Here is a 26,246-nt window from a genome sequence, read left to right as displayed (position 1 = left end):
TGGGTGAAAGGTTCTTCAAGCAGTGGTGCCTTCTATTTAGGTTACCTGTCTTGTCCTTTCCTTATCTGTGTCCTCTAGCTTGGGTATTGGTTCCCAACAGTAATTACTGATGATCCGTGGACTCAGTGTCATTTGAAAGAAAACAAAATTTATGCTTACCTGATACATTTATTTATTTCTTGACACGATGAGTCCACGGCCCACCCTGTTTTTTTCAGACAGTTTTTGTTTATATAAAACTCAGGCACCTCGGCACCTTGTGATGCTTCCTTTCTCTCCATTCCTTTGGTCGAATGACTGAGTGATTGTGGGTAGGGAAGTGATACTTAACAGCTTTGCAAATGAAACACGCATACTCAATGTACGAGTCTGCAGCTCATATTCAAAACGCCATAGAATCTTTTAACAAAGTGGGGTTCTACTGGATACTTCAGGGAGACAACATATAACACAAACATGGGTGCATGACAGCGGATTGGGGGGAAGGTATGGTGAGTCAGACAAGAGTATTTCCACAATGAGAATAAGGTTAGGTAGCACACGCATGGAATTGTCAGTGAAATAAGCTCTATAGAGGTATAAAGCATACAATTATCTAATTCTATGTGGGCATCTCAGTATATAATATGGTGACAACATTTTTCTTATGTGGTTTAGGTATGTAAGAGTCATGTGAGAGTCATGGAGGGCAGTATTGGAAATATCAATCTCACACTAGCTATAGCGGAAGTATTCGAAGGTATCCCCGCAGGGTTAATATATTAAACTGTATTCTGCCATTTACTTCCAATGTAATGAGATTGTAACTGTTACTACATTTTCAATAAAATTATTTCAATCTAAATATTGGGTCACAAAACAGTGTTCTCCACAGTACATTTTGCCAGCCAGATGGCATATGAAGTAGCCGGATGAGGGCAGTGTAATATTTTTTAATATTATATAATTTTATGCTATCCAAAGCACAAATTACTTGCATAATTTAACACTTTCATTATTCAGATAGGACATGTAATTTTAAACAACTTTCCAATTTTCTTTTATCATCAAATGTTCTTTGATCTTTTGGTATTCTGACTCATATGCTAATTTCTAAGCCCTTGAAGGCCGCCTCTTATCTGAATCTTTTTTTTTTTTTTTATTTGTTTTTCACAACGGTAGTGCTAGCTCATTTGAGCCATATTGATAACATTGTGCTCACACTCAGGAGAGCAGAACACAGAACTAATTGGCTAAAATGCAAGACAATAAATAATACATAAAAAGTCATGTGATTAGGGGGCTGTCAGAAGATACTTAGATACAAGGTAATCACAGAGATAAATAGTGTATTAATATAACTGTTTTGGTTATGCAAAACTGGGGAATGGGTAATTAAAGGATTATCTATCTTTTAAAACAATAAAAATTCTGGTGTAGACTGTCCCTTTAATAACCATGAAAGTCCAATATAGCATATGAACCCCCCCCCCCCCCCATCAGATTTGGCTATTTTATTGATATTTTGGGAACTATAGTAACATTTAGAGAATTTATCCAGAAATATGATTGAAAAATGACTGGGCGTAAGCTGGATATAGTGCCCAATGATCCAAGGCCCTAAAGGCACCTTAAAAGCAAGCCCTTGATTTGATATGTATGGGTCCTAGCATTGTCTCTCTAGTTTCATATCACTATACTGTCTGTGTGTGCTGTATTTTCTCCATTTGTGCTATTAAAGGGACAGTTTACTAAAAAAAATGTCTCCCCCTTTAACTTGTTCCCAATGATCCATTTTACCTGCTGGATGCATTAAATTGTTTACAAGTATTTCCATTACCCTTATATTGGCATTTTAAATAGTTGATTTAACCTGTGGTATCCTCGCCTATCCTGAAAGTTTTTGGCCTTAAAGTGAATGTCCACTTTCTTGATAAAGTGCCCAGTTTTTCAAAAAACTATTAAAAACAGGGGCACTTTCATTAATGAAAGTTTACATTGCACCATATTTTACAAATACCTTCTTCTCCTGAAACGCTGGATTGCCGATCCCACGCCTGCAAGTCCTCTGTATTAAGTTAGCAATGACAAAACCGGCTCTCTCCAATCACGGCTTCCCCCTCCCCCAGGAGCGTTTATCTGGTGAGGACACGCTGTGATTGGAGGAAGCCGGTTTCTTCATTGCTGTGTAAGTACAGCAGGAAGAAGCATGCGGGGGGATCGGCAATTCAGCATTTCAGGAGAAGGTAAGTATTTGTAAAATCCGGTGCAATGTAAACTTTTATGAATGAAAGTGCCCCTGTTTTTAATAGGTTTTTTTTAAAGTTTTTTTTTAAACTGGGCACTTTATCATGAAAGTTTACATTCACTTTAAAGGGACACTGAACCCAATTTTTTTTCTTTCATGATTCAGATAGAGCATGCAATTTTAAGCAACTTTCTAATTTACTCCTATTATCAAATTCTCTTCATTATCTTGGTATCTTTATTTGAAATGCAAGAATGTACGTTTAGATGCCGGCCCATTTTTGGTGAACACACTGTGTTGTTCTTGCTGATTGGTGGATAAATTCATCCACCAATAAAAAAAAGTGCTTTCCATAGATTTAACCCAAAAAAAGCTTAGATGCCTTCTTTTTCAAATAAAGAATGCAAGAGAACGAAGAAAAATTGATAATAGGAGTAAATTAGAAAGTTGCTTAAATTTGCATGCTCTATATGAATCACGAAAAGAACATTTTTAGTTCAGTGTCCCTTTAAGGCCAAGTTGTGTTAACACAGCCAGTAGAATAAATTACACTCCCAGTGGAGTATAGAAGAGATAAGGTAATAAAATGTTAATTTTCCATTGTTCCCTCTAAGTATTGGTCATTGGTTTATGGGCAAATATAAGATAAACAATAGGTAAATGTGATAAAGTAATGAGATCTGATTATACCTACAAGCTCAACCCATTTTATTAGGTTGTGTCTTCAAAACACAAAATCAACTAATTCATATACACAAATCAACCTTAAAAAGCAAATCTCATACTTTTTTTTACCAGCTGCAGAGTATAAAATGTAATTGGAAACGCATTAAAGGAAAAACAATTTTATAGTATACTGTCCCTTTAATTGTACTTAGCATGAGAACTACATTTCCCAGCATGCCATATGGCTAATCTGAGGGTGAGTGGTCTTCAGCAAGATCAGCTGCTCAGACGTTACACAGTGCACAGCCCATACAGCAGCACTGTCAGAGTGTGTACGATATATATATATATATATATATATATATATATAGGCAAATACAACCACAGATGAACAACACATTACATATTTGTTTACACTGTGTCGTGATTTATTTAAAGAGACACTAAACCCAATTTTTTTTCTTTCATGATTCATATAGAGCATGACATTTTAAGCAACTTTCTAATTTACTCCTATTATCAATTTTTCTTTGTTCTCTTGCTATCTTTATTTTAAAAGCAGTAATTTAAATCTTAGCAGCCAGCCCATTTTAGGTTCAGCACCATGGACAGCGCTTGCTTATTGGAGGCTTACATTTACCCACCAATAAGCAAGCATAAGCCAGGTTCTCAACCAAAAATGGGCCGGCTCCTATGCATCACATTCCTGATTTTTAAATAATGATAGCAAGAGAACAAAGATAAATTGATAATAGGAGTACCTTAGAAAGTTGTTTAAAATCGCATGCTCTATCTGAATCATGAAATAAAAAAATTGGGTTTAGTATCCCTTTAACAAAATAAAGCCAAAATGGAGAAGCCATGTGTGACAAACTAAGTACACCCTTATTTAGAATACAGAAACTGTAAATAATCTTTTGTTTTAATAAAGGTGAAAACGATACTAAGATTTCAGTTAAGATGGAAGAAACAGAAGATGAGTGGCTAAGATATGTGCCTGAAGTTCCACCTCTGGAAATATACAGCAATATTAATACAGGTGAGTTTACATTTGTGTAGTGCCTAAAGGGAAACGGGGTACAGGAAAGTATTCATGTGACACGTCTGAGGGATGCAGGGCACAGGTAAGTGTCAGTGTGTGCAGTGTCTGAGGGATGTAGGGTGCAGGTGAGTGTACTTGTGGGACATGGATGAGGGATATAAAATAAATGTGTATACAACTCGCAAAAATATCAAATAAATGTGAAATAATAGAAACTAATATATAAGTCCTATATCCTGTATCAAACAAAGGATATGTCCATGAAAGATGCATATCAAATCGAGTGATCTGAATAATCCTCAAAAATAGAAAAACATAAAATAGTGTAATTCTGTGTTGTGATTTAAATTTGTGTTGCAAATGAAGATTCACTACTCATGTGAAGTGGAGCCATAATAAACTCTATGGAATGCGCACACCAACCTTTATACTGGTAGGCAAACAGTATCCCACTAAGTAGACGAATAACAGCGAGCTTTTTAAAAGGCACTCCTTTATTTGTAGCAAAATATTATCATAGATGCAACAATAAAATTATCAAAACATAACAGCAGTCAGCACATATCTTGTCTTATGAGTTTTGGCTGGTAATGCCTTACTCATAGACAAAACTAATCCATCCACACCATAGATTTAAATACATATCATTACAATGTCATCAGTTCATGCTGCTGTTTATATAATCACATGACCAAGCTTTAACCTCTTCAAAGACACTTGCTATGAAAATAGCAATATATAATTGGACAAGCAGCATCCACAGATGCAGTCCATAACAATGGCATGTATTTCTTACCCCAGGATAATTTACTATAATTCCCAAAATCTAAAAGGAAATATAACAATTCATAAAAAAAGGAGAAAAGCTAAATTTTATAAATAAGAGATCCATTTTACTATGGACGTTCCCTGACCAACAATCATAAATTAATAATGAATCAAGATGATACTAAAAGCCTCACATAGTATTATATTTATATATATATATATATATATATATATATATATATATATATATATATTAATACTGTATATTATATTTTTGTTTTTATTTTTATATATAGAAAACTTAAGAGGAGAGGCACATATTTACTAATACCGGGAAGGAGAGAAATGGAGAGGGAAAAAAACAATTCCTAGATCCGAAATGCTTCCCTGTGGAGAAGTTTAGCAATTGTATCGCCCCCTCTAGGTGTTTGTTGAACCCATTATATAACACATCCTTTAAAGGCAGACATATTTTGATTATGTTGAAAAATAAAATGTCTGGCAATATCTGAACAATCATCTCCTACAACAATATTGTTCAAGTGTTCCCTGATGCGCACCGAACTTCTCTTGTGGTGCACCCAACATACTGTTGGTAATTTTGTGAGCATTCTATCAAGTAGACAACAAATGTGGTTCTACAATTGGTACAATTAATCAAATCATAAATGAAGTGGAATAGAAGAAGGCGCCACAATAGTGCACAATCAGTAATACCTGGTCTACATACATGCAGTAAATATTGAGAAGTGCCACAAACACCTACTGGACCTTTAGTAGCTGTCCAGATAGATATCTCCTCAGCACGCTATACATCAACCGCCGGTATTCACAGGTTGGAAAAGGCTTGTGTCCACACCAACCCAGTTGCTGCACTGGATGGAGGCAATGTTACTCTGGACAAGGCCCAATAAAAATGTGAAATCACACTAATTGAATGTGGTAATTAGGTGGAAGTAAAAACAAATATAAAGTCGTTATTCAAAAACACAGACTTTTATTAAAATTGTGTAGTATCACACGTGGTTCCCAAAAAAGAGGGAACTTTCAGACCAATTTTAGATCTCAAATGTCTAAACAAGTTTCTCAGAGTATCGTCCTTTAAGATGGAAACTATACGTTTCATTCTTCCCTTGGTTCAAGAGGGTCAGTTCATGGCAACCATAGATCTAAAAGATGCGTACCTTCATGTTCCCATCCACAAGGACCATAACAGGTTTCTGAGATTCACTTTTCTAGACAAGCACTTTCAGTTTGTGGCTCTTCCGTTCGGCCTTGCCACAGCTCCCAGAATTTTTTCGAAGGTTCTGGGGGCTCTGTTGGCGGTGATCCGGTCTCGAGGCATTGCAGTGGCGCTATATCTGGACGACATTCTGGTTCAGGTACCGTCTTTTCTTTTTTTTTTTTTTTTTAAATAATTTTTTATTGAGGTAAAAGAACATACAAAAGAGTACATTTACATAAGAATATCATGGCAACATACCTATATGACATACAGCCGGTTATAAATATCCCATGCAACAGGCATGCCCTTAGAATGTTACAATTCGCTTAAGTTTAATCCAATAAGGATAATTTTTGGCCATGAATAGTACCTCCTTTTACATAATTACATTTTCAGATTGAGGTAGCAATGACATACATATAACATCATATATTATCACGGCAACACGCCAAAAATGCATACATCAAATCTTGTGTGTCACCTGCATGTCTTAGAACTGTAAGCGATATGAGGTCCTGCACAACAGGAAGTACAATGGGCCATGTGCGGCACCTCTTTTTCTATATAAACATGGAAACATAGACAAGAAAAAATAACATAACAGGTGATCATCATTAGACCTAAATTTCTTAACTCTAAAAGGAAAAAGATTATGTCTTATATGTCCACAGCATACATAGCAATTATACCCATAAAGATTAAGTTGCGCCCATTAACATCTGAGGTTGCTGCGTATAACACTCCTGTCAAAATATGAAGTAAGCAACTTAGCACAAACATTGATAGACTCTATGAGACCTTGATACTCCACTCATAGCCACCAACCTGTTACTATAGATACATTACTATACAGTTACGTGGAGTAATTATACCGTTAACTTCTTAATGGCAGCAAGTAACCTAGCACAACAATTTATAGACTCTATGCTTGGGTAGTAATAATAAGCATCATATTTTCTACCGTGGGGTAGACATTAGGAAAATAGGGCTAGATTCTGGCCCTACATATAGGATAACATTTAGCCCCTAGTGATTGAAAATTCCCATCAGGTAGAGGAGACTACTAATGTTCAAATCTCAGCCCAGAAGCTAAAACTCAATTATATGCCAGAACACAACATAATAAGCCTCCTTTGGACTCAAAAATAAACCTATAATGATTACCATGGATACTAGAATTAAAAATTACAAAAAAAAAAAAATTGATATGGGATCTCTATGTATTACCACATAATTCAGAAGGGATTATGTGCTATTCATACCATCTCGGCCGCAGACAGTACTACTGCAAAATTGTAAAATATTTATAGATAAAGAGACCCATCCAATTATTTACTTAGCTCTTGTGGCAGAATACAGTAGACCAAGGAGGCTCCTGATTCAATATACTTTAGGGGAGGCTAAGTTGAGGCCAGGGCAATATGTCTAAGGGGAAATATTTGTGAGATTGCATGGAGATTAACCACAGAGAGGCAGGTTAAGCATACAAATGGGTCAGTTTTGTACTCTAAAGTCAGTATCTGAAGTTAGTATTTCATGTATACAGCACATACAACCTGCCTCAAAAAGCCTCTGATAGTATCCAGTGAGCAGGCTGGGCATTGAAACCTATTTATGACTATAGAATTAGAAGTTAGAAAAGAAATAAAAAGTTGATTTTACTGTACATATTATTCTGTCTAGGAGAGAGAAGAGAAAAAAAAAATTCCAGCATGCCAATAAAATAAAATATCAGACATATCCCACTCCGCAAACACAAAGGCACTACCAGACTTCATATAGGTAAAAACTCAACCATTGCAGGCATCATTCTGGTACGGTTTACATAGTCTGATATGCTTGGGGATTATTATCTGACCCTGATCACGCTGTCCACAGTTTAACCGACCCCAGCTCTCACCTCCTTCAGAACATATATAGCCATATGGCCCTGGGAGTCCCGTTGTACATGGCCGATATTAGTGCACAGCAGGGCCAAAGCGTCCCCGACCAGCTCCCGGCTACGGGAGTATAAGGAGCAGATAGGTGGCATGTAAATGTAAATCCCGCGGCAGCACTCCACGATGCTGGGATCTTTCCCCGCGGGATCCCCCACCAGTCCATCTCCCCCAATTTCTAAGTCGCTCCAAGCAGAGCCAGCATCAGTTCCCGGGGGTAGCAAAATTAAATCATGATCTCGCCGAATCGATCCTTCATCAAGCTGGGCAGTCTCCACATAGCACACGGGAGCCGGTCGCCTGGCTACAGAGGCCGCAAAACGGAAGCTGACAGTAGGCTCTAGGTGCTCTTCGATACACACTCCCAGCTCTAGGGCGGGAGAACCCGCCTGGAACTGCTCCTGCGACACTCCATAGATCTTCTCCTCTATTCTGTAGGTTTCCCCACCTGGGTACCCTAGGGCTAGCGCTTGACCTCCGTTCCGCCATATATCTCTCAGTTGCTCAGTAGGTGGGAGTACAATGCGGTCAATCCGCTCACAAATTCTCCTTCCCTGATCCTCCAACAGAGCTTGTATTAAAACAAGCAGCTCCTCCATGGTATAGGGGTTAGTAGATGAAATTGAATGCAGAGACACCCTATTTACTCTGCTTACCCCGGTTCCCCGGGGGGGGGTGCTGAGTTCTCTTCCTTTACAGGCCGCCAAGAGATCACTGCGGCCCAGTCTGGAAAGCTTCTTTGCTCTCAATATAAGTAGATTCCAATCCAGCAGGACATTATGCACTTCATGTAGATCAAATTCTTTCTGGATGGGTATGCAAAATCTAAATTACAAGGCGGATTGCAATTTTTTATTTACAGAGCTCCCAGTTTAGCAGCCATCTTAGGCTATAGCCCGGACACGCCCCCCAGGTACCGTCTTTTCAACAAGCAAACTCTCATACGGAGATCTTATTGTCTTTTCTTCACTCCCACGGTTGGATGGTGAATCTTTGGAAAAGTTCCTTGGTTCCAGTTACAAGGGTAGTGTTCTTGGGGACCATAATAGACTCCCTATCAATGAAGATATTTCTGACAGAGGTCAGAAAGACAAAGATGTATGGAGGTAATTGGTCTGATGGTAGCTGCCATGGACATCATTCCGTTTGCTCAGTTCCATCTCATACCTCTGCAGTTATGCATGCTCAGGCAATGGAACGGGGACTATGCGGATCTGTCTCCGCGAATAGATCTGGATCAGGCGACAAGAGAATCTCTTCTGTGGTGGTTTTCTCAGGAACACCTCTCCCAGGGATCCTGCTTCCGCAGACCTACCTGGGTGATTGTAACCACAGATGCCAGCTTGCTGGGATGGGGAGCAGTCTGGGGCTCATTGAAGGCCCAGGGTCTATGGACTCAGGAGGAGTCAGTTCTCCCCATAAACATCCTAGAGCTGAGGGCGATCTTCAATGCTTTACTGGCCTGGCCTCAGTTAGCTTCAGCCCGGTTTATCAGGTTCCAGTCAGACAACATAACTTTGGTGGCTTACATCAACCACCAGGGAGGAACTCAGAGTTCCTTGGCCATGATAGAGGTGGCCAAGATTATTCAGTGGACGGAGACCCACAACTGCTGTCTATCTGTGATCCACATTCCAGGAGTGGATAATTGGGAAGTGGATTTTCTGAGCAGGCAGACCTTTTACCCAGGGGAGTGGGAACTCCATCCGGAGGTTTTTTCCAATTTGGTCCTCAAATGGGGGCAGCCGGAGCAAATTCTCATGGCGCCTCGGCAGAATGCCAAGCTCCCGCTATACGGTTACAAGGTCGAGGGATCCACAGGACGTCCTAATAGATGCGCTGGCGGTGCCGTGGAATTTCAGTCTAGCATACCTGTTTCCTCCGTTCGCTCTCCATCCTCGAGTCATTGCTTGAATCAAGCAGGAGAGGGCGTCAGTGATTCTCATAGCACCGGCGTGGCCTCGCAGGATTTGGTTTGCAGACCTAGTGGAGATGTCATCTCTTCCTTCTTGGAGGCTTCCTCTCAAGAAGGACCTTCTACTTCAGGGTCCCTTCCTTCATTCAAATCTTCTCTGAAGCTGACTGCTTGGAAGTTGAGCGCTTTATTTTTTCTAAGCGCATGTTATCTAAGTTGGTTATTGAGACCTTGATCCAGGCTTGTAACCCTGTGACGAGAAAGATTTAACATAAAATATGGCGTACATTTCTATAATGGTGTGAATCCAAGGGTTTCTCGTGGAGTAGAGTCAGGATTCCTAGGATTTTGTCTTTTCTTCAGGAAGGTCTGGAGAAGGGTTTGTCAGCAAGTGCTTTGAAGGGTCAAATATCTGCCTTTTCTGTTTAGTTACATAAGCGTCTATTGGATGTACAGTCCTTTTGTCAGGCCTTGGTCAGAATTAGGCCTGTGTTTAAACCGATTACTCCTCCCTGGAGACTTAACCTTGTTCTCAAGGTCCTTCAGCAGGCTCCGTTTGAGCCTATGCATTCATTAGATATTAAGATGTTATCTTGGAAAGTTTTGTTTCTTGTTGCTATTTCTTCTGCTCGGAGAGTCTCTGAACTCTCAGCGTTGCAGTATGATTCCCCTTATCTAATCTTTCATTCTGATAAGGTGGTTCTATGTATTAAGTTAGGTCTTCTTCCTAAAGTGGTTTCATATAGGAATATTAATCAGGAAAAATCGTTTTTCCTTCTAGGTTGTGCAATAAACGCTCCTTATGAGAAGGAGGATTAGGACACAAAGATGTGGTGCGTGCGTTGAAATTCTATTTACAGGCGACTAAGGATTTTTGCCAGTCCTCTGCTTTGTTTGTGTGTTTCTCTGGGAAACGCAAGGGTCAGAAAGCTATGGCTACTTCTTTCTCTGTGTCTGAGGAGTGTAATTCGCTTGGCCTATGAATCTGCTGGACAGCAACCTCCTGAGAGACTCACGGCTCATTCCACAAGGGCTGTTTCTTCCACATGGACCTTCAAAAATTAAGCTTCTGTGAAACAGATTTGCAAGGCTGCAACTTGGTCCTCTCTACATACTTTTTCAAAATTTTATAAGTTTGATACTTTTGCCTCGGCTGAGGCTTCTTTTGGGAGAAAGGTTCTTCAAGCAGTGGTGCCTTCTATTTAGGTTACCTTTCTTGTCCTTTCCTTATTATCTGTGTCCTCTAGCTTGGGTATTGGTTCCCAAAAGTAATTACTGATGATCCGTGGACTCAGTGTCATTTGAAAGAAAACAAAATTTATGCTTACCTGATACATTTATTTATTTCTTGACACGATGAGTCCACGGCTCACCCTGTTTTTTTCAGACAGTTTTTGTTTATATAAACCTCAGGCACCTCTGCACCTTGTGTTGCTTCCTTTCTCTCCATTCCTTTGGTTGAATGACTGATTGTGGATAGGGAAGTGATAGTTAACGGTTTTGCTGTGGTGCTCTTTGCCTCCTCCTGCTGGCCAGGAGTGATATTCCCAACAGTAAATACCGAGGATCCGTGGACTCACTGTGTCAAGAAATAAATACATTTATCAGGTAAGCATACATTTAGTTTTTTAATTGCACAAAGTGGCCCATAGCCACCCCAAACCCTGTGTGTCTGGGGTGGCTACTTTTAGCATGCAAAATAGCATTGGACATAATTGGTTTTCTATATAGGGAAGTATTGAACTTGTGACGTATTGGTTCACCCTCTAAATTAACATCTAAACAGGGAATAGTGTTTCCATTGAAATAGTAGATAAACTGTAAACCTGCTTAATTATCATTGAAATACCCTACAAACTAAAAACTTCCTCTTCAGTGCCTGTGCAAATAATCAAGAGCTCATCAACAAATCAGATAGAGCATGCAATTTTAAGTAACTTTCTAATTTATTCCTATTATCAATTTTTCTTCATTCTCTTGCTATCTTTATTTGAAAAGGCATCTAAGCTTTTTTTTAGTTCAGCTCTCTGGACAGCACTTTTTTATTGGTGGATGAATTTATCCACCAATCAGCAAGGATGAATTTATCCACCAATCAGCAAGGACAACCCAGGTTGTTCAAAAATGGGCCGGCATCTAAACTTACATTCTTGCATTTCAAATAAAGATACCAAGAGAATGAAGAAAATTTGATAATAGGACTAAATTAGAAAGTTCCTTAAAATTTCCTGTGTGGCATGGGAGGATACAAGCAAACCACATCCACAGTGAGCCAGGAGCACTCCAAGTCCCACTCTACTTCTTCTAAATTAGATATAATAGATGTTTGGTGTCCCTTAAATACAAATACATTTGAAAAACAATAGGTTGTAGAAGGGATTCAACTCAGCTAGACACTTTCTTAAATAGTAAACAGATTCCTGACACTATGGGTCCTCCACTGACCTCCTCCAAGGATTTGTGTACCATGGGATAGTGATGGAAGATAGGAATAACCATTTTTGTACCAGCAAGAAATCAAAAGTGTCAAGAACAATGATGTTAGCAACTAGCCCATCATCAAGCAAATCATATAACTTTACAAAATTGTCTGTTGGATTTGTAGGAAGCACTTTATAAACTTCATGACCATTTAACTGTTGAATGACAGATATATTAAAAAATCTCTATCTAGGACCACAATGTTGCCCCCTTTGTCTGACTTCTTAATGACCATTTCTTTCTTATTTTTAAAGTCATCTAAAACTTGCTTTTGTTCGTGATTTAAATTGTGGGCCAGCCTTTTGTGGTCCTCAGAGTAAACTAAATCTTCTTCCACCCTCCTATGGAAGGCTTCCAGGAATGGTCCTCTTTCTTTGGTGGGATAAAATAAAAATGGGATAAAAAAATTAAATGGGCTTAAAGGCACTATGTGTAAATGTCTTCAAAGATGGATCTAATTCAGCAGCTTCACCAATTCATGCAAAATTAAATAATTACAGCTTTCCTGAAAATCAATAATGTCATGAATTTTAGGAATATCCATAGCTTCAACATAATAAAAACGAGTTTCCACTTTCTCATCAAGATTTTTGGTCTTCCAAAAGTATTGTTTTAGTGTCATGTCCTTAACCAGCCTATTCACATCCACAATGGTTTCAAATAAATTACAATTTGTTGTGTGAACAAAGCCTAAACCTAAGCGCAATTAAGTTAATTCAATATGGGATAAATGCATAATTTGTGCATTTTGTATATGTGGCGAGAGCCCTTCATGTAAGTATCTCTAGAGTGGCCTCTTTGGCCTTTTTCCTGTGTCTCATCCTCCTACTGACTCTCGGGTTAGCCTCTGAGAATCCAACTTTTCAACACCTTGCACCTTGGGGAACAACATTGGTAGATGGTCTTAAATCCCCTTCGCTATCACTCATTGTGTCATGACTTTTTTGTCATTGGATACTAAATTCCTGCTTTTGTTTCTGGTTACAACTGTGTCTGTTCTAATGTATCTGTGACCTTGTCCTTGTAATGTCATAGCGAGGGACTTGAGTACACTTTTAGGTCTTTATCTTGATAAAGGCTTCAAAGCTGAAACCTGTAGACGTTCTAACGGATTGCTCCTGCAGCAAAGAAACCACTCCCAGGACCCACTCTTTCTACGTGCTTAGACAGCACATACTGAGCCGGTAGGAGTTTGCATCTTCAAGGATTTCCAGCTTTTTAAAAAAGTGCGCGCACTTCAATGGTCCTAATTGGACCACTACCACACATTGCCCTGCTTACAGGTAACGGGTGAATGAAGCGAGGACGCTGAAAGCTCCAAGTGAGTAAAAGCCATACACCCGCTGTTACAAACTTCACCTATTTGATGTGAGTTTTAGAATACAGCAAATTGTCTTATCTATTGAACAAAAAACAGCCCACTTACACTGCGAAGTTTAACCCTGCCTCACATTTGTACATATTGCCTATCCAGGAATTTATCCGTCCTTTTGGTTTGATTAATACATTTCACGGACTGACAACCGATTGACTGGTAACAGTATAACTTGTAAACCAAGGGATCTCTATTTAACAAGCAGCACGGATTTCAATACATTTATATACTTTGTAGCATTGCTCTATGTCAGATTGTATATATTTTGACCTTTAATCATATGAGGTTCCTTTCTTTTTGCACTCTCAGTCCCCACTGGTATCACTAGAGTATGCTAAGAGTTTTGCATTTTATGTAATTTTATTCCGCTTTTATTTCTTATACACCGGTGTATTGTATATGTATAATAGTAATCATTGATGTAATAAATTATTCATTTATTTGATACTCTTCACATACTGTTTCAGTCTTGTCTATTTTTAGACTTTTAGTGTTTTACACCTGCATTCTGGCTGCATTGATGTTTGTTCACCTATAGTAGTTGTTGTTATTTTTGCATTGTCTATAAATCCAATAAGCCCATCATACCGATTTTGTCACTACAATTTAGACTTCCTAATTCACATTTCATTTAACGTATTTATATTTATCCAGTTATCTGCTATTGACAGTCAGCCCCAGGCGCCACTGACTCCCTGTGGTTTTATGTTTTCGTTTTCTTTCACACCTTTGGGAAGTGTGAATTTGTCAGTTGGCTAACACTGTCGTTCGCTCCACAGATTAGTGTCACCCCCCTCTTTTCTACACTTTTAGATCCCACTATCACCTTTTCATCACTTTATTGTCCACTCAAGTCACTAGTATCTAAGAAATACATATTCTCAATATTTAAAAAGGTGCCCCATATATTTTGTTTTGTCTTTCTACCCCTAAACTTTGACTTATTCCTTGTGAAACGATCATTTTGACCAGAAAATGTGTTCCATGTATAAACCTTATTGTTTAAGTGGTCAACATTATCCCTATTAAACTTTCTAAGTTTGAAATTATCAATCACAGTTCTAAATTTGTTGTCCATATCCTGAAGTGATTTATCAAACTCATTATATTTGAAGTGATTTAAAGATATTTAATTGGGACTGAATTTGTGTCATCTCCTCTCTGATTTTAGTGAGCTGTACTTCTTTAAATTTAAATTATTAATAGCTAAGATTTTCTTTCTAATGGCAGTGAGAGTCCACAAATTCATTTATTACCTATTGTGAAATACTTCACCAGGCCAACAGAAGGAAGCACAGAACCTCCCCAACAAGGCTTTACATGTCCCTCCCACTTTCCCCAACCTCTCATTAGTTTTTTGCCTCGTTTCATGGAGGCTGCTCTGCTAAAGATAAAAAAATGTTATCCTCATATGGATTGTTTCATACAAGAGAGGGCAGGGGAGCTGGTAGAGACCATGCAATCCCCTTGGAAGAGTTTTATGTCTGTAAGATGCTGGAGGTCGCAGGAAGGTTTCCGTGTTTCTAATGACTGAAAACCTTTGTTGGTGACATGGATTTTTTCTGTTTGCAGGACCAGACCAGAGGACGACTTCGATCCGGTAAGTCCTGTGCCCCACTTTTCCCTTCCTTCATGTCTTGTTGCCTAATAAGGGGATCGCTGCGTCCTAAATATAATAATATTGGAGTGGCAAACCTTTATTTATATGGGCTCATGTGTAGGAATCCTCTGGTGGACACAAGAGTGTGTGTTAACCGAAGACCATTTGCGTGGGATCGTCTAGTGGAGGTATCATTACAGGATGTGTGTGTTAACAAGAAGCCATATGTATAGGACCCTCTGGTGGTGGTATCATTGCGAGTGTGTTTTGACTATATACCCCTGGAGGGGGGGAGCGGACCCTTTTGAGCACTAAGTTATGAGTGGCACTGGATTTGTTAAACACATTTGGGATCCAGTGCATGCTAAGGCAGTGTCGGTCGCTACAAACTGCAGTTGCGTAGCGGACATGTTCTGCAACCCTGGCTTTTAAGAAGGTGCTTTTTTTCCGTCGCAGACGTTACCATAGAGTGCCATGCTCCTTTTGGCATGGCTCCTGTCCCTTATTTTGGCGCATCTTCTTGCAGCGTGCTGTGTGTTGCTATGTAGTCCTCACTAGATCGGCAGCATGAGAGGCTTATCCAGGGTGGTGAGATGCTCCTAACAGGGCTTCTCAGGGACTCGAGAAGATTTCTTTTTAAATTGATCTGTATTGAGGGATTTTACCTTGGCTATGGAGGATTCTGATGTTAGGAGGATTTGTGTCCTGCTCCACTGTTAGAATCCAATAAATTTGTGCTCTGTAAACTGAGTGTCCCCCCACTCAGTTGTTATGCTTGCCTTACAATGTCTTGCGCTCTCATTCTGAGGTTCATAGTGCCCAGTTACCCATGACACTGTCACTAGTTCAGCTCAATACCTCTAATACTGTGGTGTCTCAGAAGTCTAATAGCCCTGATATGCCTGTTCTTCAACAAATTACTACATTTCCCTGCGACCCCATCCCTCAATCTAACTCTGGAGTTTGTGCATTTCCTCAGGATTTTGCGGCACAATTACAATTAGGAGTTACTGCTGCTCTGAGCGCTATGCCTCCTGTAGGTAAATGGAATAGGAAGGTTAAACATGGCTCTTGTGGGGTTAAGACCAGTAGCTCTCTGCAGTCTACCGCCGTCAATCATGCTCAGCGTTCTGAGGAAGAGGACTCTTCGGCTAGCTCTAATGGGAGCTAATTCCTCAGCTGAAAAAATTCAAAATTCAGAGGAAGTTAATTTTTAGATTTTTTAGCACCTGAGGTACTTGCTTAAGGAGGTGTTTTCCCCTCTTGACATCCCTGAGTCTATGCCAGCTGAGGAAAAACAGACTCATAAGCTGGACATAGTATATAGACCTAAGATAAAGACCCCTGGAGTGTTCCCAGTACCTTCTCTGGTAACGGACATTTTTTCTAAGGAATGAGAGAAGCCTGAGATTCCTTTTCCCATTTTCCAACTTTTAAGAAACTTTTTCAGGTTCCACATAATCATTCCGAATTGTGAACTATAGGCCCTAAGGTGGATGGGGTCATTTCCACTCTGGCAAAACACACTACTATTCCCCTAGATCAGAGCTTTCCAAACTTTTCATGTTGGTGACACACTTTTTAGACCTACATCATTTCGCGACACAGTAATTAATTCAGTTGTACTAGCAAAAAGGATGTTAAACTAACTTGTTTTAAGAGATACGGACACATACATAAATTATATAAAAACAAAATGTATTTACAAGTAACAGTATGTATGTGCAAGAATTACATTTTTTTTTAATTACACCAATAGCTACTTACTATTTTAATGGGATGTATGAGGTTGATGGGATGAACACAATTTCTGAATATTTGGTGGAATATTAGATAAAGACACTCACATTTCATCATCAAGCATTTTTAAGCTTCCACTTCCTATCCACATATCAGGAGCAGCAATGCACTACTGGGAGCTAGTTGCAAAAAAACCCCACTGGCTTCTGACTTCAGCTCAGCGTTTAAACTGCCGCCCTCAGAGCTCGGTGAGTCTGATTGACTACTGCCCGCACTGCAAACACACTGCTGTCCCACTCACTGACTACACATGCAGTCACGAGCCAATTAAGGAGACTACACCTGCAGTCAGGAGCCAATGTGCCGCCAAAGCCACCAATGGGAATAGTTTCAGTTCCCACTGAGCTGCGCCAATTGGTTAAGATGATCTGTGACTCACTAGGCATCAATCACGTGTCAACCATGTAATATACGTAGCAGGCAGACGGAAAGTCAGAAACCCCCAAAAAATTAAAAAAATGAATTTAAAGAAATTTGTGCTGAAGCAGGGACACACCTACACACTGCTGCCGACACACTAGTGTGTCCCGACACACAGTTTGGAAAGCACTGCCCTAGATAGTACATCATTTAAAGATGCTAGGGATATAAAATTAGAAGGATACCTAGGGAAAGGTTTTCCTTCAGAGTAGTTTGATTTTTCAGCCTGCTATAGGTATTGCAGCGGTGGCTGGAGCTGCCACTTTTTGGTGTGATTCCTTATGCGAGCTGATTTTGGTGGAGTCTCCACTGGAGGATATTCAGGATTGAATTAGGGCCTTAAAGTGATGGTAAACTCTCCCCTTTTTAAAATCAGATCTGGAATGTAAGCGCTATTTTAGATGGAGTTTTATTCATCATGTGCAATGAAGATGCGCTATAACTTAGTTATTAATATAGATATGAAATTCAAATACCCCACGTTACACCACCCACTTCAAAAGTCAATTTTTCTGTCAGCTAAATGATTGAATTACTCTCCAATCAATGCTCTAGCTACAACAAAAGTGCCATATGGGGAGAGCGCTGATTGGACAACAATTCAATCTGTTAGCTCACAGAAAATTTTACTTTTGAAGTGGGCAGAGGAGTATGCAGTATTTGAATTTCATATCTATATTAAAAAGCATGTTATACTGCATCTTCATTACAGCTAATTAATTAAACTCCATCTAAAATAGCGCTTACATTCCAGATCTGATTTTAAAAAGGGGAGAGTTTACCATCACTTTAAAGACAGCCAGTTCATTTATTTCTGATGCAATTATCCAGATTAGAAGTATAAATGCCAAGTACTCTGGCCTTGCGGTATTTGCACATAGGGAACTCTGGCTAAAGTCCTTGTCAGCAGACATGGTAAAGACAACCTCTGGATATTACGCTGAGTATGTGCACTTAACTTCTTTGGTCGACCATGGCAAGGCCTGTTCTGAGTGGAACCTGTCCTGTGAAACCGCTGTATGGTCTTGCCCACCATGCTGCAGCTCAGTTTCAGGGTCTTGTCAATCTTCTTATAGCCTAGGCCATCTTTATGTAGAGCAACAATGATTTTTTTCAGATCCTCAGAGTTCTGTGCCATGAGGTGTCATGTTGAACTTCCAGTGACCAGTATGAGAGAGTGTGAGAGCGATGACACCAAATTTAACACACCTGCTCCTCATTCACACCTGAGACCTTGTAACACTAACGAGTCACATGACATCGGGGAGGGAAAATGGCTAATTGGACCCAATTTGGACATTTCCACTTAGGGGTGTACTGACTTTTGTTGCCAACAGTTTAGACATTAATGGCTGTGTATTGAGTTATTTTGAGGGGACAGAAAATTTACACTGTTATACAGGCTGTACACTCACTACTTTACATTGTAGCAAAGTGTAATTTCATTAGTGTTGTCACATGAAAAGATATAATAAAATATTTTTAAAAAATGTGAGGGGTGTACTGTGTGTGTGCGTATGTATATATATATACATACACACACACACCTTTAAATGACAACTATATATAGATATATATGGAATTGAATTATATATATATATATATATATATATATATATATATATATATATATATATATATATATATATATATATATGTGTGTGTGTATATATACGTTTTGAATTGGTTTCAGCCTGTTGGAACCTTCAGTCTCAGTCATTCCCTTCAGTTGCTATTTGCATGGAAGTTTTAGGTCTTATGACTGCAACATTGGACACCATCCCCTTTTGCTCATTTTCATATGAGACCTCTCCAGCTTTGTGTGCTGAACCAATGGTGCAGGTTTTTTTTCAAGGATATCACAATTTATATCCTTAAATCTCAATGTTCGACTATCTCTGACTTGGTGATTAAATCACCATCGTATAGCTCTGGGGGCCTCTTTTGTTCATCCAAGCTGGACTGTGATCTCAACAGATGCGAGTCTTTCAGGTTGGGGAGTTGTTTGGGGATCTCTAACAGTTCAAGGGGTTTGGAAATCTCAAGAGGCGAGATTACCAATCAATATTTTGGAACTCCGTGCGATTTTCAGGACTCTTCAGATTTGGCCTCTGTTGATGAGAGAATCGTTCATTTGTTTTCAGACAGACAATATCACAACTGTGGCATTTGTCAATCATCAGGATGGGACTCATAGTCCTTAAGCTATGAAAGAAGTATCCCGGATACTTGCTTGGGCGGATTCCAGCTCCTGTCTAATTTCTGTGGTTCAAATCCCAGGTATAGACAATTGGGAAGCGGATTATTTCAGCCGTCAGACTTTACATCCAAGGGAGTAGTCCCTCCATCCATATGTGTTTTCTCAGGTTGTTCAGATGTGGGGTCTTTCAGAAATAGATCTGATGGCTTCTCATCTAAACAAGAAACTTCCCAGGTACCTGTCCAGGTCCAGGGATCCTCAGGCGGAAGCAGTTGATGCGTTGACACTTCCTTGTTGTTATCAACCTGCTTATATTTTTCCCGCCTTTAGTTTTTCTTCCAAGAGTGATCTTCAAAATCATCATGGAGCAATTTGTGCTGCTGGTGGCTCCAACATGGCCTCACAGGTTTTGGTATGCGGATCTTGTTCGGATATCCAGTTGCCAACCTTGGCCACTTCTATTAAGAACGGACTTCTATTAAGACCGGACCTTCTGTTTTAAGGTCGTTTTTTTTCCATCAAGATTTCAAATCTTTAAATCTGAAGGTATGGAAATTGAACGCTTAGTGCTTAGTCATAGAGGTTTCTCTGACTTTGTGATTAATACTATGTTGCAGGCTCGTAAATCTGTTTCTAGAAAGATTTATTATTGAGTTTGGAAGACTTACATTTCATGGTGTTTCTCTCATAAATTCTCTTGGCATTCTTTTAGAATTCCTAGAATTTTACAGTTTCTTCGGGATAGTTTGGATAAGGGTTTGTCTGCAAGTTCCTTGAAGGGACAAATCTCTGCTCTTTCTGTTTTATTTCACAGAAAGATTGCTAAGCTTCCTGATATTCACTGTGTTGTTCAGGCTTTAGTTTATATCAAGCCTGTCTGAGTTTTTGCCTTTACAGGCTCCTCCATTTGAGCCTATGCATTCTTTGGACATTTAAATAGTTTCTTTTGGCCATCTCTTCTGCTATAAGAATTTCTGAATTATTTGCTCTCTCTTGTGAATCTCCTTTCTGATTTTTCATTAGGATAAGGCAGTTTTGCGGACTTCATTTAAATTCTTATCTAAGGTTGTGAATTCTAACAACATTCATAAAGAAGTTGTTGTCTTTTCCTTGTGTCCTAATCCTAAGAATTCTTTGGAGAGATCCTTACATTCTTTGGACGTGGTGAGAGCTCTGAAATATTATGTTGAAACTACTGAAGATTTCAGGAAGACTTCTAGTCTATTTGTTATCCTTTCTGGTTCCAGGAAAGGTCAGAAGGCTTCTGCCGTTTCTTTGGCATCGTGGTTAAAGCTTTTGACTCATTTCACTTATTTGGAGTCGGGTCAGGCCCCGCCTCAGAGAATTACAGCTCATTCTACTAGATCAGTCTCCACTTCGTGGGCTTTTAAGAATGAAGCTTCAGTTGATCAGATTTGCAAAGCAGCAACTTGGTCTTCTTTGCATACATTTACTAAATTCTACCATTTTGATGTATTTGCTTCTTCAAAAGCTGTTTTGGTAGAAAAGTTCTTCAGGCAGCTGTTTCAGTTTGATTCTTCTGCTTATGATTTAAGTTTTTCCTTAAATTTATGAGAATAAATTTATAATTTGGGTTGTGGATTATTTTTTTTTCAGCGAAATGGCTGTTTTTATTTTCATGGACTCTTGCCAATTACATGAAAGAAAACATAATTTATGTAAGAACTTACCTGATAAATTAATTTCTTTCATATTGGCAAGAGTCCATGAGGCCGACCCTTTTTATGGTGGTTATGATTTTTTTTGTATAAAGCACAATTATTTCCAAATTCCTTTGTTGATGTTTTTTACTCCTTTCTTTTTCACTCCACTACTTGGCTATTCGTTAAACTGTGGGTGTGGTGAGGGGTGTATTTATAGGCATTTTGAGGTTTGGGAAACTTTGCCCCTCCTTGTAGGATTGTATATCCCATACGTCACTAGCTCATGGACTCTTGCCAATATGACAGAAATGAATTTATCAGGTAAATTCTTTCATAAATTATGTTTTTACTTAGTATTTCCCAATAGGTAATGAATGAAGTTGTTGGCTCTTACTGCCAAGAAAGAATATAATTTATCAGGTAAGCATAAATTATGTTTTCTTTCCTAAGACATGTAGAGTCCACAACGTCATTCCAATTACTAGTGGGATATTCACTCCTGGCCAGCAGGAGGAAGCAAAGAGCACCCCAGCAGAGCTGTTAAATGTCAATTCCCTTACCCATAACCCCCAGTCATTCTCTTTGCCTCTGTCAATGGAGGACATGACCTTGTATGTTGAGTCAACAGCTTATTCTGCTACAATTTTCACATCTCCGGTTTCTTTTTCTTCTTAAATGGAAAGAGTCCACAGCTGCATTCATTACTTTTGTGAATTAAGAACCTGGCCACCAGACAACCCAGCCAAAGGCCATCAGACAGACCAGCCAAAGGCTTAAATACTCCTCCCACTCCCCTTATCCCCCAGTCATTCTTTGCCTTTCGTCCCAGGAGGTTGGCAGAGAAGTGTCAGAATTTTAGTTTTTTGTCTCTTATGAAGGGTAGTACTCTTTGGCATGGGACAGGAATTTTAACCCTTTAAGGACACAGCTTTAAGTTTGCTCAATTGTTTTATGACAGAAAGATTTTGTCATATGTCCTGAAGAGGTTAAGTAGTCCTGTCAGTCTCTCAGTGAGGGCTTGGATGAAAGTTAGAGTTCGGAGATGCAGAGAGAGTCTTTCTGCGAAACCATCCCAACTCATATTAACAGCTCCTCAAGCAATCAGCGTTGTCGAACTTCACTCCCCTGCCTGCCTTTTTCTCTCAAGTCCATAGCAGAGGCGATGCCACTATTCGTCACACTTGAAGGGCCGTCTTCCTGTTCCATGGTGTAGATTCCGGTAAAGATCGTTTCATTTTACTTTATCGTCAATTTACTCTAATGTGAATGCTTCCCGAGAGACTACAACCTTTGCGGGCCTAACTATATGACATAAGGGTCTCAGTGAGTCTCTGTTTGTATCTTGGAATTGATGGTTAATATCTCCTGAGGGGGGGGTTATTGAACAGGGGGGTTTATAATCCTGTTTGTTATGTGATTCAACCTGCTTATGTGTGAGATTTATGGGCTTGTGGATTTTTGAGGCCCTTGGCAGTGACGCAGCCTTTTGGTTGGGCGCACTTTTTTTGGACTGTACGGTTCACCTTGTGTTCGGGCGTGGTTACACTGCGTACCCCGATAACCGCATTCCTGACCGTGTGGCGTGGTCTGGTCATAGGAGCTGGTGAGTGCCTCAGCCATTGCGGGTGTCAGGTGCCATTTTTGTTTCAATACTTTTTAGTCCATATTGATATTAACTCTATCCAGTTATGGAGGATTCTGATGCTGAGACTGTGCTCATTTCAGATTCAGTTACGGAGGATTCTGATACCAAAACTATTTTTATTTCAGATTCTGTGTCCGGTGATGACTCTGGTTTGGCCTCGTTGAAACATGTCGACCAGTTTTTTTCCGTATGCCATATGAGAGAGCCTGGTTCCTCGGGCTTGGGAATCAGGGAACTGCTGAGCCATCCATCTCTGGGGGCCCCGTCCTCCAAGAGGCGAGTTCCCTACCATTTCATGCTTCTACACATGCGGGTAACCCAGTTTTTGGGTTCTCCATGCGGGATGGCGTGTTCCCCCCGGAGGTTGCAGCACGTCTTCGCTTCCAGATATTGTTAGCGATTGTCCGTCTGCACAGTCCAGGCTTTCATTTGAGATTGTGCTCGTGCCCTATTGTCCCAGGTCTTCCACCTTGGGCTGGGCCTCTACAGTTCCCCGCGGGTGTAGCTGTTCCAGTGGGGGTTGTGCCTTTCGTTAGAGGATTGTACGCCTTAGCGTGTTGCTTAGATATCTTTTTCAGTTATTGAATGACCCAATTGTTAACAGATATGGGGACTTTCAGTCTGATAATGCAAATGGTGCACCTCATTATCTCCTGTTTGTCATTTGTTTGAGATCTTTCCCAGTTTTTTGTAGATAGGGGTCCGTTTGGCTGGTCCTGCGGTTAGGCCTGTCTTTTGGGCGTTAACCTTAGGGTTGCCTTATATTTTATTTTGTATCCGATGGGATGTCTTTTATTTGTGTTTGTTTCCTTCGGGAACCATCTGGGATCGATACTCCTTGTTACGTCTTCGGAAGTTGTTTGGACATGTTAGTCCTATGTTTAATAATGTCTGTTTTCCTTTTTTCCCCTATGTGGGAGAATTTATGCAGCTTGCTGATTAGGACCCTGAGTACAGGCTGCTCCTGTCGGGTACGTTTGTTTTTGTGGCTGTTCAGACACATGGCACAGTTTCTGCTGGATCGGTAGTAGCACTGAGTGCTCAAGTTCTCACTGTTTTTATGTTCAACTAAGCATTCAAGAGGACCTGTGGGTTCATGAGGAGGGAAAAGATTGTGCAGTCCTTACATTCTTCAGTCATGGATGACCGGGCAGGGGAGTGTTCTGCTGTGTCACTTTATTTGACATCTGATTTAATCAGATCTTAGAGTTCCTGCTCCACTGGAGGGGGGCTGGTGGGGGTTGTGCCCCATTGCCACAGCTTGAGTGGTTTGGCCTTCAGGTTTTAGGCTCCTGGATGTTCCTATGGGGCTTGATCCAACAGCTTGGATAGCTGTCCAGCTTGCGGAAGGTTTTGTATTTTGAAACCTATTGCAGCTTTTGGCACCTTTAATGGGGTGCGTGTCAGATGTTTCTAGTGGATCTAGATATGGCTCTTACTCTAGGCCGCGTAAGGTCTGTCTGAGTTATGAGACCTTGGGTCTTCTTCCATTGTCCCGGTGCGTTAGATATCTTTTTGGGGATCTGTGTTCCGGACGTTGGTTGATCCCGGTGGGGAATTGTTTAGCTCGGGTTTTCCCGGAACTGGGAAGGTGAGGAGGTGAGGGGGAGTCTAGCCCTGCAAGTGCGGTCTTGGGAACTTCGAGGTATCCCTTCTGTTGTCCTGTGGCCTTGTGAAGTCTCTTCATTTGACTTCTAGCCTATCTCCTTGGAGAGTTGGACATTATCTAGGGGTGCTTCCTTCATTTGGTCGGAGCTTTCGAGTTCTCTGCGCTGTCTGGATTTTCTGGATATGCGCCATCCCTTTGTCTGGCTTTTTGGCCAGTCCGGGCGTTTAGTTCCAGGTTATAGTTGCCTGAACTATTAGGTACCCGGACCTGTTTTTTCTTCCTTAATTTTCCTCTTTTGGGGGCTTCGCTCCTGTCCCAGTTTTGGGTTGTTCCATGGTGTTGGAACTGGGGCTATGCCGGAGTAACCCGTGTCGTCTGGGATTAGCAGGGTGGCTTGCGCCTCAAGTATGGTGGATTCTTACCCAGCTGCTGGTGCTGGATTCCAGTCTTTTGGTGTGCCTTAGGGTTGCATTTCCCTGTTAGTTTGCCAGGGTACACGTGGATTCTCTGCTCTGCAGGCGATTGGGCTGGCTGTGCCTCTGTTGGGCAAATTACTAGTGTGGGGGTCCTTCTTGGACATTTTACGGGGGATTTTTTCTTCCTGTTTAGCCGGTGGCTTCGGGCCTTGAGGACAGCTATTGCCCTTTTAGCCTCTTTCCTTTTTCTTTAAGGGATATTCGCTTCTCGGGAGATGGAGTTCTTATTAGGGGCTTCTCCTGGTTGGAAGTGGAAGGTGGACTTGGTTCCACCTGGAATCTTGCTGGTACGATGTCAGACTGTGGGGCCTTGTTTTGTTAGATCCTTGGGTCTATGGCCTTGTCTGTTTTCAGAGTTGTGTACTCGGGGGGGGGGGGGGTTGGTTTTTGCCACCTTTACGATGCCTGAGTGGCCTTTTTGTCATGGTATCCTTTGGGATGTGTGAGCTTGCGGCGAGGTCTACTTAGCCTTCTTCCTTTCAAGGTTGATAAGATGAGCAGCGCCTTGAGTCCCTTAAGGGGGTTTAGCTGCGTGTTACAAGACCATTCATGTTTTAGCTACCTCTGTGTTCTCAAACTTGGGGTTTTGCCTGGGTCTGTTACATGGTCATGGTCGAATACTTGGGTATTCTATGGGCACGTGCTGGGAGGACTTTGTCTCTTTAGTTGCGTTCCATGCGTGATGGATGTTGGAGAGATGTTTTTTGATCGCCGTGCCCGGTATTATCCCAGGTTTCGTCTGGTATAGGTATGGCCTCCTTCCCTGTTTGGGTTCGTTTGGGTCTCTGATTCTGGGCCCACTCTTCCAGGTGCTGTTTTTTGCATTGAGGGACTTTTCGGTTCCTCTGTCCTCCTTGGCCTTGTTCCCTTTGGGTTTTTTGGCTTGTTTACCCTTCATTTGTGAGGGGTGAGTGGTGGGGGATCGTCTGTTGGGCGACGGTGCCTCTTGGTGGACTGTTGGCTCAGTCAGGTTTGTTTTGCGGTCTCTGAATTTGCTCTGGACTGGCTGCGAGTCAGTGTCACTGGGGCTTTTCTTTTGAATTTTTTTTTTTTCGGCTTCGGACAAAGCAGGATTTTTTATTGGGTAGAGGTTGAGGCCTGGTGCCCTCAGTATGGGCCCCCTATTGTACCCTCCTGTCTTGGCATTCAGTGTCCTTTATAGCTTGGGTATTGTTTTCACAAAAGTAATAAATGCA

General features: G+C 40.5%; 1 protein-coding gene across 2 annotated transcripts in view; it reads left to right on the top strand.

Annotated features, from left to right (window-relative positions):
* LOC128657286 (gastrula zinc finger protein XlCGF53.1-like) overlaps window positions 1-26,246 on the top strand; it is a 163,249-nt gene that overhangs the window by 77,933 nt on the left and 59,070 nt on the right. The window contains exon 8 of one of the 2 annotated variants that reach the window (XM_053711568.1): window positions 3,825-3,932. The exons of the other annotated variant lie outside the window; for it this stretch is intronic. Coding sequence (XP_053567543.1) covers window positions 3,825-3,932 — 108 coding nt within the window. The remainder of the gene's footprint in view (window positions 1-3,824; window positions 3,933-26,246) is intronic. 2 annotated transcript variants of the gene reach the window in all.

The sequence above is a fragment of the Bombina bombina genome, chromosome 4 (genome assembly GCF_027579735.1).
Source record: "Bombina bombina isolate aBomBom1 chromosome 4, aBomBom1.pri, whole genome shotgun sequence".
NCBI lineage: Eukaryota > Metazoa > Chordata > Amphibia > Anura > Bombinatoridae > Bombina > Bombina bombina.
The sequence above is the reverse complement of the archived record's forward strand: the minus strand, read 5'-3'. Positions and strand labels throughout refer to the sequence as shown.